Below are 15,844 nucleotides of genomic sequence, written 5' to 3' on the forward strand. Positions count from 1 at the left end.
TTTATGTTACTTTTTCTGATGGTGTTTATTGCATGATAACTGTATAATCGTTCAAAAATGAAATCTTTCAATGAATACCATAACTGAAACTCAGTATGATGAGTATATGCTCTTTTGGTCCGACACAAGTGTCGAAGGGGCATGATGTGCACTGATCTGCTCAGTTAATGAGGTGTGTCATCCTGAGTATCAAAGACTCAAGCTGTGTAGTTGCTTGTGTGTCATTTTTTTCTGTTCTTTAATGTCAGTTTGGGACTCGGATTCTGTTATGTGGTCATGTAAAACCCTTATAGAATGTGTCTTTATATGGACGACTATTCTATCACACAAATTCTCATCACAGGAAGTATTTCTGACGCATGATTAGTAGAAGTCACATATTTGGGATTTGGCAGACATACAGTACCAACATACACTGGACATGTATATTGTGCTTTCAGCTCTGTCCGACGCCTGCCTGCTTACTCATTTGCTGTACTTCCCCCTGCAACAGTCCTGTCTTTCTTTTCCTGCTGTGACATCATCAACACCCCTGCTCGCACAGTGCCCTGCCCTCCTTCCCGCTTCCTGCCCTGACAGGAAATGAGCTGCCCCAAAGGATTACTGTTAATGGGGGAAGTGTGGGTGGACAAGGACACACCTGTGTCCACTACATAGGACCCTGTGTTTTCCCCTTTGTCTGTTGTTGAAGTAGGGCACCAATCTAGGCCACATAAAAACTGTTGAAACTAACTGTTGTAAGGGCAGTGATACACAGGGCATCATTTTGGGCAGTTGCATGGTTTCAGAGTGCCCAAGGAGTCTCCTGAGCATTCTTTATTACAGAATTTAGAGGGGAAACCAAGGAGGAAAACGTACCTACGTCATGTCTAGAATTGTTGATTTTGATTCTTTGATGATGAATGATTTTTATTTTTGTACAACCATTGCTTTATGATCACAAGTTGGTAATGTTTGTCTGTGCATGGGCCGCAGGCCTGCCTTTGTTTTCAGCACTGGAGCAGCTGCCTGCCGGCCCCTGTGCTGTTGTGACTGGAGCAACTGTGTTCCCTGCAGCTGCACAGATCCATGTGTCACTGCCACACCTGTTCAATGGCCTTGTGTTGACTGAGTGATATCACACGTTAACTGTGTGCAAATTACACCAAAGAGATGGGGGAGGGTGGTGACCTGTAATCTGAGATGGCAATTGTGTGTTTTCAGCACACAATATATGGATGACGTGCACATGCACAGACAAGCACACTAAAGTCATACTCTTCCTGACGTCCTGTTACAAGAAGTAACGCACACACTTTCTGCCAAGAGAAGGGCTGCATGCTGTGGCCAAACAGTTGGTGTTTAGAAAAACGAAGGAACAGCTGAAGCCTGCAGGAATAGCTTCCTAGGAGACGGCCATAACATCAGCTGCCTACCACACACACTCACACTCACACTCACACACACTCACTCACACTCACACTCACACTCACACACACACAGACTCACAGTTAATACACACTATGACCAAATCCTAGCATTGATGTTTCCAGGCCAGCTCAGCATGTTACAATCTACAAGCAACATGTTGTGTGACATGGCCAGATTATATTCTATGACCAGACTATGATTCAGCATTTAGATAGTTTTAGATAAAATATCGTTAGGCTGGTATTACTCATCACTTGTGTATAAGTTGATGATTCGTAAAAATGTTTAACGCCTGTCAGCATTGTGGAGACTGGTGAGTCACAGTCAGTCTACAAGTACGAATTTTGACACGCTTTTGGTTTCTACTCTGACTCATGTTGTGAAATTATTAGCCTGCAGTGGTTACCATGCTTATTAAGTTGGCTGCGTGTGTGGCTCCAAATTTGACTTTGTAGTCAAAGAAGGCCTCCGCAGCTCCAATGTCACATTCTAAATCTCACAGTAATGATGAAGACAGTTTCTAATGAAGGGAGAACTGCGTTTGATTGCTTTCAGAGCTTTTTGTCATTTGTCATTTTTGTCTGTGCTTAGTCAAGTCTCTCGCTCAAGCACACTCCACAGTTAATCCTCTGCATTCTTGTGACAGTGAAATCGCTCTGCCTTCCTCTAGCTGCCTGCTGCCAGGTCTCTGAATTCTCCTGCAGTGCAGTGAGAATAAACGCAGTCGATCTATAAGTTTGGAATTTCACAGACTAATGGCCTTGGATGAGGCGACCAAAGAAGGGATTGTGTTTTGCTACTATAGTCGCAAAAATAGACACTAAATCATATCTTATAGATTTTCTTCTTCCTTTTTTTTCATTTCCAGAGGATAAAAGCCCTGTCACGGAGTGGAGTGGGGGTATTGCTGACCTTTAACCTCAGTAGGAAGGAGAGAAAGCCACTTCAGAGGTAAGAGTTCCTGTAAACTAGAGTGAGTAAATGGTGCCATCGCTACTTTCTGTGGGTAATAAATTCTGAGCAGAGGAAAAGCAGTATTGACGTTGCTGCCAGTAAGCTTTGCAGGACTGATGCTTTCTTGCACAAATGCCACAGGGACTGTTATTTTTAACAAGCTGTTGTTGTAGCAAGCTGCCAGAGATGTTATATTTAAGGTGGTCTCAAATGCTGGTTTTATTGCAGCGCCTCTGACATGCATGTCTGAGACATCATGTGCTCATACTAGCTATCATATGTCATCTTAATGCTTTTACATTTTTCAGAGAGTGGAAAATTCAGAGCTGGGGGAGAGTGGTAGGCTTCACCCCGTCCTTAAAACCTCCGTCAGAAGGTCTTGTAAATCAAAGCCAAATGAAAGAGGAGTCAAGCCTCTGAGGATGTTGTCAGGGGAGAGTCTTCCTCGCTGAAGGAGATAATTCCTGACTAAAGTAGAACCATGTGAGGGCGAACTGGGCTGTAGTCTGTAGTAAAGAGCTGCTCCTTCCAGTGAGCCTTTATTCTCTCACTACCACAGATCTGCGTTGAATTTGCAACCCAGAGTCTCAGTGTTTCCAATTGTATTTCTACAAGGGATGGCGGCAATGTCTTTTTCTAGAGTGTCTTCTTGGCTGCGTGTGCAAAGCACACATGACCATCAGCACAGATTTTTGTCTTTTGTCAATTACCTCAGTCCCTGTCAAAATAAAATTTAAAAAAGCATCCTAGTGGCTGTAGTGAGTTATGGCTGATATAAGTGGCCCGGGGCAGAATAACAGTATACAAGACCCAGAGCATAAGCACCTTTTTTATAAACCAAAGCAAAATAACTAACACAAATAAAATGGCATCCTGGTTGCTATTTTCCGTGATATTTAGGTTGTTGTTGTTGTTGTTGTTGTTGTTGTTGTTTAGGCAAACTAGCCAATTCAAATGTCCTGGAAGCATTTCGGTTGCAGTGGTGGTTTCCACATACTGTAGGTCAGGTAAACTTTATTGAGAAGACACATAAGGAGTAAAAGATGAATCTGTTACTTGTAACCTTTCCTAATTTAAACCTAGACATGGCTTTTCCATTTGTGATGGGGAAATTAATTCTAAATGTTATAAAAGTTAGACTATGGCTTGTCAGTTGGGAAATGCACGTCTGGACAAAGTATTAACGTGTCTAGAAAACACTAATGGGGGAGAATGTGAATGGACAAAGTCCCAGACACATACTGTGTAATAAAATAAAAAAAAGTGAGGATGTGGAAGGAAGCCTGGTTATAAACTGGGACCTCAGCAGTGATGGAGCCTGAGGCTGAGAAGAGGAAGACACATATGCTCCATGCATATGTGTCAGAGAGGTTTGTAGTCTCTCTCTCTGTGTGTGTGTGTGTGTGTGTGTGTGTGTGTGTGTGTGTGTGTGTGTGTGTGTGTGTGTGTGTGTGTGTGTGTGTGTGTGTGTGTGTGTGTGTGTGTGTGTGTGTGATGTGGGCTGTCATACAGAGATGCTTATTGACGTTGACACATTTAGCTGTCAATATTATTCGACATGTTCATGCAGGGCCATGGTTAATATGTCATTGTTCATTTATGCACCGGGCATTCTTAAAACAAACTGTCCTTGAGATGATCTTCCCTGCTGTTCCCGAAGATATGCAAGTTGCAACCACGAAGACTTCTGGGAAATGACAAACCATACTTGTGTGTGTGGTATTCAGGAATTGAAAGGATGGCAACGTTGGCACGGCAGGAATGCTGGAGGTGGCAGGAAACCGACTAACACATTTTGGATGAGACACACAAACACACACTTGGACAACAGAAAGCTTTTCATCACATTAGCCAATCAGTGGCCAGCTGCAAGGGTTGTGGGGTGAAGGACTGAGCAAAGGGGAGATGGGAAACGTAGTAAGATACCAGGGGAAAACATTCCCAGCTGCTTGTGGCATGAGTGCAGACGTATGTGTATTTTTCGTTTCTTTTAGGTGCAGCACGTTGTCCATGGCTGGCTTGTGGCAGTATGAATGTGTTGTCACCGTCCATGCGTGTGTCTGGGCATGTGTTGCTTGTGCAGTATGTTTATACCTACTGTGCTTTGTATTCCCGAACAGGTGGCAGATGTAAATCTCCTGTTCAGCTAGACCAAGCAGCTAAAGGATGATAAAAATTCTATCTGTGAACACCATAATTACTTTAAATATATCTAGAGTAGATGAGAGGGCAGTGAAAAAATATTGTTCTATACTGCTGCGAAGTACAAAAGAAATTGATATAATAATAAATAGTTCTAGGTTGTATTGTTCCTACTGTGTTTTTTTTTATTATTCTACTTTCATATTTTGGCCGGTATGATTGTGAAACAGGCCTGCATTGTATGTGGTATTTAAAAGGTCTATGTGAACCCTGCAGAAACCCTAATCTGAAGTGACACTGATATCAAAGAATTCAGCCTTGTGGTACATCCTGTTTTATTTTATCCAGTGTCCTAGATACAACCCATTGATTTAGATAAATTACAGCAGGTTCTAAATGTTTTAGAGTTACACATTTAGCATTACTAAGCAACAATTTACATTACAGCATTGCAGCTCTTTTTTACCTTTTTTATGCTTTTAGCAGAGCAGTGGAGAACTTTTTTTAAGGAGTACCCTTTTTAATGTCTGGCTAGTTCTTCTCAGCAGTGAGCCTCTGTTGTCTGCTGCTGCAGTGCTGCATCATGTTTAAAACTGTGTGTGTGTGAGCCCACTGCAGCAGACCACCTAAACCGTGTGTGTGTGTGTGTGTGTGTGTGTGTGTGTGTGTGTGTGTGTGTGTGTGTGTGTGTGTGTGTGTGTGTGTGTGTGTGTGTGTGTGTGTAACCCAATCTCCTGAGGGCAGGACGACTATTGATTTCACATTTGGACTGCTGCCCTGGAGGAAGGCAGGGAAGCTGACACATCCTTGCTGTGTTTGTGTGCAAGAGAGAGGGAGACTGTCAGGGAGAGAGAGGGATACAGATAAGACAAAAAGGGAGACTTGCCCACTTGTGTGCTACTTAATCTGTGGCCTGCTTTACATGAAGGTCAGCTGTTTTACCCAGCACAAACCACCTCTTATTTATTTCTTTTCCTACCATAACATAAAGTATTGGGAAATTATGGAAATCCACGCAAACGTCATCTGAATGCGCTGTGGTTACATGAACAGGTAGATGGACACCCTAGGAGCAGGGATGTGGAAGCACCACGTCAATATGTTGGTTATTACTGATGTTTTGAGGCCGAGCTCACACTGAAGCCTTGCGCTAGCTGCATGTCTGTTTGCGGAGCACATCAACGTGGGGATGTGCATGTGTGTGTTGCCATGGCGATGGCTGCTCGAATAGATGCAGGGCAGCTGAAGTTTGGCTCGCTCTGATATTTGATTGGTGAGCTGTTGAGTCCTCACACCTACCGCCCACCAGTGTGACCATACATTTTCATGCTCCCTCTCTTTCCTCTTCTCAGCTTTGCCTTCTCTCTCTCTCTCTTTCTTTCGCTCGGATTCCCCCCCCCCCCCACCCCGACTCCCTCTCCATCTGTCCACCTCTGACATCCTCCTCATCTTTCTCCCCTCTCTGGCCCCCATCCCTTTCTCTGCCCCTCCTTCCTAATTGGCTGTATAAGCCAGAGTGTTTCACTGTGTCACACTGTGCTTGAGTGAGCTCGTATGTGTTTGTGGATCTATATGTGTGTGTTTGCATGCGAGTTCCTCATCTACTTGCAAGCTGTTGGCCGTGCTTGACTAATGACACGGGAGCAATTGTTTTGGGCATCAGGGCCTCCCGTTTATTCACAATCTAATAGCCGGCACCCTCCCTCCATTATTGTACCCATTCATCATTTCCTCCATCACTCCCCCCACTTCCTCGTTGGCCTGTTACGCATCTCATCTCTCTTCGCTCATCAGTTGTTCCCCTAAATGCGCTCCCTCCTCTTTTATGTGACGTTTGTCAAGTTTTGGCCAATGATAGTTTTTTATTTCTATAAGGCAGAATTGTCTGAACATTAGTGCACATTTATGTTAAAGCTACCCTGCTTTGGGAATAGGGGGTGGGCGATATTGTCTTAAAATAATATCATATCCCTATAGGATATTTTTTTGATACCAATTTGATACCAAGGAGGTAGAGAAAGCAGCCTCTGACACAAGCCTCTATTGACCAAAATCCAGTGCAGTCACAAGATCCATATTTACATTCCGTTTTCTTGATTTTAAGTGTAAAGGTTGATGGATAATTGGTAGATGAAAGTGGTAAAGCACAGTACTCATTATGAAGATCTCCCATCACCCATTGATGGTATGTAGAGTTAATACAGGTAGATTTCCTGCCACAGGCATACAGTGGGGGAAATAAGTATGTGACCCCTTGCTGATTTTGCAGGTTTGCCCACTTACAAAGAATGCAAAAATCTACAATTGTAATCATATGTACATTCTAACAGTGAAAGACAGAATCCCAAAGAAAATTCCAGAAAATCACATCATATGAATTTATTAAAATTGATAACCATCTGATGAGGAAAAACAAGTATTTGACCCCCTGGACAAACAGCAAGTATTCTGGCTCCTACAAGCCAGTTAGTCTTTCTTTAAGACACAGCCCCAATCCGAACCAATTATCTTCAAATACACCTGCCTCACCTCGTTACCTGTATAAAAGACACCTGTCAACACCCAAACAACCAGCATCCAACATCCCCACCATGGGCAAGACCAAAGAGCTTTCTACGGACATCAGGGACAAGATTGTTGATCTGCACAAGGCTGGGATGGGCTACAAGAGAATCGGAAAGCAACTTGGAGAGAAAAGATCAACTGTCGGTGCAGTTATCAGGAAATGGAAGAAGCACCACACCAAACCTCCCTCGGTCTGGGCCTCCACACAAGATCTTGCCTCGTGGGGTGTCCCTGATCATGCGAACGGTGAGGAATCATCCCAAAACCACGTGGGGGGGAACTGATGAATCAACAGAAGGCAGCTGGGACCACAGTTACAAAAAGATACGGTTGGTAACACACTACGCCGTCATGGATTTTCTGCAGCGCACGCAAGGTCCCCTGCTCAAGAAGAAACATTTTTCGCCATTCACCACCTGGACGACTCAGAAGAGGCCTGGAAGAAGGTGATGGTCAGATGAGACCAAAATAGAACTTTTTGGCCTCAACTCAATCGTGTTTGGAGGGCAAAGAACACCGAGTACAACCCAAAGAACACCATCCCCACCGTCAAGCATGGTGGTGGCAACATCATGCTTTGGGGGTGCTTTTCAGCCAAGGGACGGGACAACTCCATCGTATTGAGGGGAGGATGGACGGGGCCATGTATCGTGGAATTCTGGACCGACATCTCCTTCCCTCAGTGAGAGAGCTGAAGATGGGTCGAGGATGGGTGTTTCAGCACGATAACGACCCTAAGCATACCGCAAAGCAACAAAAGAGTGGCTGAAGAAGAAGCACATCAAGGTTCTGGAGTGGCCAGCCAGTCTCCAGACCTGAATCGATTGAAAATCTTTGGAGGGAGCTTAAAATTAGTTGCCAGGTGACAACGGAACCTGAATGATTTGGAGGCTGTCTGCAGGGGAGGAGTGGGCCAACACGAAATGTGCACAAACCTTGTCACCAACTATAAAAACCGTTTGACATCTGTGCTGGCCAATAATGGCTTTTGTACAAAATATTAACATGCTGTTTGTCCAGGGGGTCAAATACTTGTTTTTCCTCATCAGATGGTTATCAATTTTAATAAATTCATATGATGTGATTTTCTGGAATTTTCTTTGGGATTCTGTCTTTCACTGTTAGAATGTACATATGATTAAAATTGTAGATTTTTGCATTCTTTGTAAGTGGGCAAACTTGCAAAATCAGCAAGGGGTCAAATACTTATTTCCCCCACTGTATCTTGCATTAAGACAACCTTTCCTATCCATACTGTATGTCCATCTCCCTAATTTAAACCTATGATCTTCATGTCACAAGCTTGCTTTTTTTAGTCTTTAAAGCTGCATCCACCCTACATTTTTCAATCATCGACAACACACACACACACACACACACACACACACACACACACACACACACACACACACACACACACAGAGTGTTATGTCATTTTTCATTACAGGTCAGTTGAAAAGCCAACCACACCCAGTTTAACTTTGGACAGTAGCCGACTAACCTTTGAAGAATTCTTTTACTGGTGCTGCTAGCTACAGACACATTTAGCCACATTTCCTCTTTCCACTTACATACGGTTAGTTTAATACAGTGACGTTGGTTTCTGGTCTCCTTTGCTCCTCTACTGGTGTATCGTCTGCACATGAAGGCGGGAGTCTACCAGGAAAAAAGGCAAGAGTGGGAAGAAAGTGAGCAAAATAATCACATTCTGCGCTGCAAACATGAGCCTGGAACTAACCATTATTACATGCTCGCACATTTCGAATGAGATTGTATCTGTTTTATCGGTTTTATGTCTCATAGGCAGTGAAACCAAACATTTGCCACACTGTCAAATGTGTATTGCCTTTAAACGGTTTCAATATGACACAGGACGTCATTAAAGATATCTTGACACTTGGCGTTTCGGTGTCTGTGTGTTTTATGGCTTGAGTTTATAGGCTATGCGGGCTATGATGAGAATCAGACACATGTATGTGTAAGAGGTGACTCATAGTCTGTCAGGCCAGAGGTGCCGTACACACGAGATTATGGGTTGACATGAGAGAGAGAATGGAAAAGGTTCAGGAGGAGGTGAAATGTATGTGTTTTTTGTATTTGAGAGTGCAGCAGATGGTAAGTTGAGTGTTGGTTATATATCTCTTACATATGGAAACACATATACCATCGATTTGTTGACCATTCAGTTTTTAAAAGTTATTTTATGTAATGTTAAGGGGAAGATTCGAATATATCATAATGTTATGTAAACACATGATATAGAAAATCATTAATCTAATGTAAGTTTATGTTTACTGGTGGTGTTTAAAAGTTGTCAAATTAGTTGCTTCTTCGGGAACAACTAGGCTCACAATTGCTGGATTTGTTAGTCATAGGGCTGGGCGATACGGAGGAAATCAAATATCACGATATTTTTACCTCGATATCGATATTGTAGTGTTGACTATTGGTGCTTTCACAAAATATTTACACAATGAGATTTTTGATAAATAAACATCAGTAATGAGGATATAATGACTAAGTGGGTAAAGGCAAATAATAGAACAGTTACAACAGTCTGGTAAGTTCAGAAAATGACATCACTCTATTGTAATGTAGCCTTTAAAACCAGGAAAAGACCAAAATATGCATGATCATACCACTACTCCTCAAAATCATGCTCCAGTCACTCTTACTGTTTCTCACGCACAATTTCCCCCGCGTCAATCAGCAGCATGTAGAGTATGGGGGTACACGTTGGTAACCACATTGTAGCCAGGCTGGCTACTGTCTGGAGCTATTCCTAGCCATGGCTATGCTTAATGTTTTACTTGTTCCCTCTGTTAGAGCTTTGTCTGCATCTTGCCCCCGGAGACTCTTGTCGGTGTGAGCGTTTGTGTCCCACTAAACTCTCAACAATTCCCACTCTATATTTGCAGCCATGCCTCATAAGAGTTCACTGAGTTTCTATAGACATGCGGTGTTCTTTTTCTAGCCCCATGCGTAGTCCTTTCCGGTCCATTCTTTTTTTCTCAAATTTGCCATACTTTGGTGGGATTATATGATGTGTTGATAATATTTTTTAGGAGAGAGGTGTCAGACATTTGCTTAGAGCTATTTATATAAAGATAATTTGAGAGGAAATAGCTGTGAGGACATGGCGGCTTTGGAAGTTTGTGTGGTATTTGGTCCAAAAATAGTCTATTTAGAAGTGCTTGATGGAAACATCTATTCAGTCGTCATCACAGCGGGGGCTATTGGCCACAATAGTAGTGTTTACACAGCTACGGTCATGTTCCACATCCCAGCCCTCCTATTTCCTGTGTGATTGAAATATGAAATTATTTTTATTTGTAACTCCAATGTCTGAAGCAATTCATCATTTGAATATCAACTGGGAACAGAACAGGTGGTGCTGAAACTGGCAGTGGATGGTTTTGGCGTTATAGAACGGAACTTTTTCTTGTTTTCTTTTAGAGATTCACCGATTACAACCTTCTAGGCCGATTCAGATTTTCATTGAGTTAGGCCAGCCGATACCAATTTTAGCTGATTCAGATTTCATTTTTTCTAACCACTTTACAGCACACACAAATATTTATTTTCTATCTTTTCTTTAATAGAACATTTTGCACAGAACATAAAACATTTTTTGAACAGATAATGGATCACTATAAAATAAAACTATATCAATTACTCCTGATGTGGGAAATTCCCACACATCTAAAGTGCAATGTTAGAACCATTTCCTTCTTTTCACATTCAATATCCAACAAAAAAAAATGTGATTTTGGTTTTTGGTGTGGTCCCTCCACACCCTACTTTTTCCTTGCAGGTGTTGCATATTGCAAACTTGTTATATTCTGCACACACGCTGAAAAATTCCCAAACAGCTGACATGTTGCAGGTTAATTCACGAGGTTCCCTACATGTGCGAGAACAGCACAGACGCGCTACACACCGCGAGCGGGTACGCGCCACACACGGCAGAAAAGTTGCGAGAAAGGGAAAAAAGAGACTGTGCTGTCAAGTCCGTGTGTACGTGCGTCCTTAACTTATGTTGTCCGTTAATTGTAGCGTTGACCGGCATAAAATCGGCATATATCAGACTGACCTGCCGGTCATGGCCAAGCACGTGAAAACCGGCCAATTCTGGTCACCGGTCGGTCTATTGGTACATCTCTATTTTCTTTTATTTTCAGATTTAGCAGATTCAGATTTTCAGATTTTTTTTTAAAAGTAATTCTATTTAGTCTAATAAACAGGATTTTAACTTTCAAATGAACAATATAGAGCAGCACAGAATATTAATTTGGGCGTTTTCAAGCAATACTAATGTCTTGTAGCCCTCGACTGGGTTAAATGCCAAAGCACACAGGGAGATACTTTAAATAAACAGAAGAAACCATACTTAATACCCAAAGTACTACTCCTCTAGCTTGTATGCTGGATTGTAAAAAGTTGTGGTTGTCCATCCCAGATTCAGTTTAGTGTGACCCAAATGAACAACAGTCCTCTGTTTTTATCATGAAAACTAGATTAAGAAGGAGGCCATGGAGACCTAATCTGACCTATGATGTCATGTTGCACTCTCTCTTTGTCTGTCTGTTACACCCAAATACTTGTGTCTTTCTCTTTGACTGTTTCAAACCTGTAGCCTCATTATTATTCATATTCAGTAGCATCCCAGTTGTCTAAGAGTTCTTAGTTGTTAGGAGTAGGAACTGTGGAAAACTATTCTACACGACACTCTTCTGCTCTTTGTGGAGCAACTTAACATCTCGTCTGCATACCGCTCCCTTTTCCATTCCTCTTGACACTCTGATATGATCGACTTGTTCTAAAGATAGACATGTCCTCCTCCTCCTCTTCATCCTCCTCAGCACCGGATGATTTGCTGTGTTTTCTCTGATTTAGTGCGATTCGTTTTCCCAGAACACGCGTTTCATCTTCCCTTCCATCCACTCCTCATCTCCGGGTAGCCGGCACTGTAGCATCAGCGGGAAGTGTTAACATGGGACGGGGGGAGGGGGGAGGCTGCAGAGAGAGACTCCTCTGGGCAGAACTTTTGACCTTTTAACCTTTCACCCTGGACCTCTAAGCTACCCAGCGGTCACAGACCGATGAGTGCTGGTCATGCTCCTACTAGATAGAGGGACTGTGTGGTATCAGGAGGTAAAAAAGGCCAAGGCTGTGTTTGGTTTGCGATGAAGCTTGTAGTAGAGTGAGTGCGTGCGCACACACACACACACACACACACACACACACACACACACACACACACACACACACACACAGCTTCCTCCTATCCCCGTTCCTCTCATAGGTCATGCTCCAAAAGCATAAAAGTAGGGCCTCAGGTGGTAATTCACTTAAACCTGCAGCATCGTCTGCCATTGAGGCCATGATTCCATTAGAATGACAACCGCAGAGCTATTTTCAACGTGTACTTTGTTTTTGTGTGTGTATCATTTTCTTTGTGCCGTTTTTATTTTTATACTTCTTGCAGATGCATTGAATATGTACCTACAGCATGTGTATATTTCTGTGTGTATTTAAGTATGAAGTGAAGGCCCGCTGGCTAATTGCTGTTTAAACACAGCTGTTTAAAGTGTCCTGCAGTTTGTCTCATTTCTTCCTGGTGTATTTACATATGAAAGCACCTCAGAGAGTATTGGCAAATGCAATGCAAGCTCATTTGGTTCTAGCCTTGTACTCTTCCTGTCTTCGTCCAGCTAGCCATGATGTCATCCCTTAACTTGAAGAAACTGGATTGTTTTCATACTGGGGAATCCCCAAATAGATATGTCTGTGACCAAATGGCCCCATATGGAGCCACATTTGAGGGTAGCCACATAGACAAATGATTCTTTGTTGGTGGTACAGTGCCATGTAGTTTAAGCGATGTTAAACTGTTGTATACTTTGGTTATTTTCTGGTAAACCACTGGGTTGTCCTAAAAGACGCGGTAACTCACGTCCTCAATAAGTGGCACAGATGAACCGAAGGACAGCTGGAGTTTCCTGCGAAAGAAACAGGCCATGAGGGAAATCAGGAATTCTGCACATCCTGGTCATTTCCTGTTCATTCTGTTCTGTCATGAGTGCATGGATATAATTTCACACACACCAACACACACTTGGTGGACTTGTTTTTGTTTACATACTTAGGACTCCATCTTTGTCGACAAGATGACAAGTCCATGTGTTTGATATGCATGCCAAAACAGGAAACTATCCATCATCAACATTGTAATGCGTCACACACACACACACACACACACACACACACACACACACACACACACACACACACACACACACACACACACACACACACACACAAAGCAGTGGCAGCTCTGGCTTGTAATGCCAGCTGTAGCGACAGAATGGCCTGGATGGGTATATTTTGCACAGGCACTGCATACAGTCACTTTAAGGAGCAGAACACGTGTGCTGTCTGGAATGTGACAGCTTCTGATGTGAAACAAGCGCCCCTCAACTCGGGTGTGGGTGTGGGTGTGTGGGTGTCCGATTTTCAATGGTGTTGCTATCATATTACTCTTTGCTTTGCCAAACACAGCCTGTTTTATTGCCTCTCACCTACTACCTTTTTGTATAACCTGCTTTTATCACCTTCTAACAACAAAGCGTGCCTTTCAGATTGCTCTAAAGTACTTTGTGTAACCACAAAGGGTTAGACTCACAAAAACAAACGCATACATGAAGCCACAAATTTTGCTGGATCAAAAGAACAGGGGTCAACGGAGGGGTTAATCCTGGTTTGGTACAGTCCCCACTAGTGGCTGACACCATACAGCGTGGTTAACGCGAGGGAATGACACCCCCTGAAAACATCAATGAGATTACTGGGGACTATTCCATCTGATTGGACTGTATTGGGTGGCACTGGACTGTACCAGGACCCCTTAAGGGGAAGAGTACCTTGTCACGTTGTACTGTCTGATTTAGTTTATTGCCTATCCAAGCATCCCAGGCATGACTCCTTCTGTTTGACTATGCTTTCCTTCCACTTAACAATCCTATCGTCAGATTAGACAACATTCTTCCTGTTTATTCATTCCCCAGGTTGGGTAATATCAGATTGTCTAAACAGTTTGACGGCCCAGCTGACCTAGAAATGATATGAGGGAACAGGAAGGGACGTCAGCTCACATTTATTGATGTTACATTTTGTTACACACAAGTCTTATCTGCTATGCTGTGTCTCCTTGATTTTCATATTTTGATTTAGCGCTTTGTCTACTGACAAATGTCCTTGTATATACTGGAAAGGGTTGGGTAGTTTGCTGTTGTCTGTGCCATTTCATTTTAACTCCATACTAGAAGGCTAGACCCAGGATTATATCTGCAGTGTCTGGTCAGTGTTAGGTTCTTTTACCTCTGTAAAGTATCAATATTAAGATGCTTTTCGGGGACCATCACCTGTTCTGTTGCATAGCCAGATATAAGCTGCTGGTACTGAGTCAACAAGCCACACAGCTGCATTTTCAGTAACACCACTTCTCTTTGTTTCCAGTAGAGGGAGCTCTGTCATCACCTTTTGACAGGACACAGCTGGGCTGTCATAACCAGCTTGCTGCGCCTTCCTTAACCCGCACTGGCCCATATAGCCATTAATACCACCTGCTAGTGTTGTTAAGTGAGGTTTGATTGATATGTTCTCCATGGGTGCGCCTCTGGTATAATGATTCACTGCAGGTTTTATAGATCCTAAAAGCGCTCAGTGCAATTTAGGGGATGGTGAATGGTGGTCTTCCATCAGCATCCCTCTCTGTCTTTCAGACCCTTAGCTGGAATAGAGGTGTTGGGTGTGTCAGCGGTGGACCGCACACGAGACACTGCAGGGCATTCTACCGCTTAGACTGCACAGGGTGCCCACTAGGGGTCCATGAGCAGTTGTCATGGCAACAGGCAATAAGGTTGGCATGAGCTGAAGGTTTTTTCCTCCACTTTTATATCATTCCTATGTCTGTGTGATCTGATAGTGTGTGAATTTGTGTACATGTGTGAAATCCTCTGACAATTTCTTGTGTGTGTCTGTGTGTGTGTGTGTGTGTGTGTGTGTGTGTGTGTGTAGATGGAGCAGGTGTCAGATGATGAGTTGGACCATGGAGCCGAGGAGGACAGCGACAAAGAGGACCAGGACCTGGACAAGATGTTCGGTGCTTGGCTTGGCGAGCTGGACAAGCTTACACAGGTTAACAACACACTTTGTGAGAAAGAGAGGCTGGTTGGTTGCATGGATACAGACTCACACAGATAGAAGAGCAGAGAGAAAGAGCTGTATCCATAGCAACCTTTACACTGCTAATCCTATACTGTATCCTAGCAATTCCCCTCCCACCACCACTTTGTACAGTGTATTTGTGCAGGCCCGTGTGTGTGACTACACTATCAGGCAGACGTGGTTGCTTAGATCCTGTGCTTTGTGTGTGTGTGTGTGTGTGTGTGTGTGTGTGTGTGTGTGTGTGTGTGTGTGTGTGTGTGTGTGTGTGTGTGTGTGTGTGTGTGTGTGTGTGTGTGTGTGTGTGTGTGTGTGTGTGTGTGTGTGTGGTGATTTTGCATATTGATTTTGCATATATATGCTTTGTTTGTGTGCGCTCTGTAGAGTCTGGATGATGGCAAGCCTCAGAAACCACTGCAGAAGCCTCCTCTCAGGCAGGAGACGAACATGGCCAACTTCTCCTACCGCTTCTCAATGTATAACATCAACGGTGAGACCTCACTCATCTCGCACACTGTGTCCAGATCAGTATGATTGCAGTCCAGAA

At 43.3% G+C, this 15,844-nt stretch overlaps 1 protein-coding gene across 1 annotated transcript in view; it reads left to right on the top strand.

Annotated features, from left to right (window-relative positions):
- The window catches only part of raph1b (Ras association (RalGDS/AF-6) and pleckstrin homology domains 1b), a 42,692-nt gene that overhangs the window by 8,287 nt on the left and 18,561 nt on the right, over positions 1 to 15,844 (top strand). The window contains exons 2-4 of the mRNA XM_028572467.1: positions 2,279 to 2,361; positions 15,151 to 15,270; positions 15,682 to 15,787. Of these exons, the coding sequence (XP_028428268.1) occupies positions 15,151 to 15,270; positions 15,682 to 15,787 (226 nt within the window). The 5' untranslated portion in view covers positions 2,279 to 2,361. The remainder of the gene's footprint in view (positions 1 to 2,278; positions 2,362 to 15,150; positions 15,271 to 15,681; positions 15,788 to 15,844) is intronic.

Source organism: Perca flavescens, chromosome 24, assembly GCF_004354835.1.
Source record: "Perca flavescens isolate YP-PL-M2 chromosome 24, PFLA_1.0, whole genome shotgun sequence".
Lineage (NCBI taxonomy): Eukaryota > Metazoa > Chordata > Actinopteri > Perciformes > Percidae > Perca > Perca flavescens.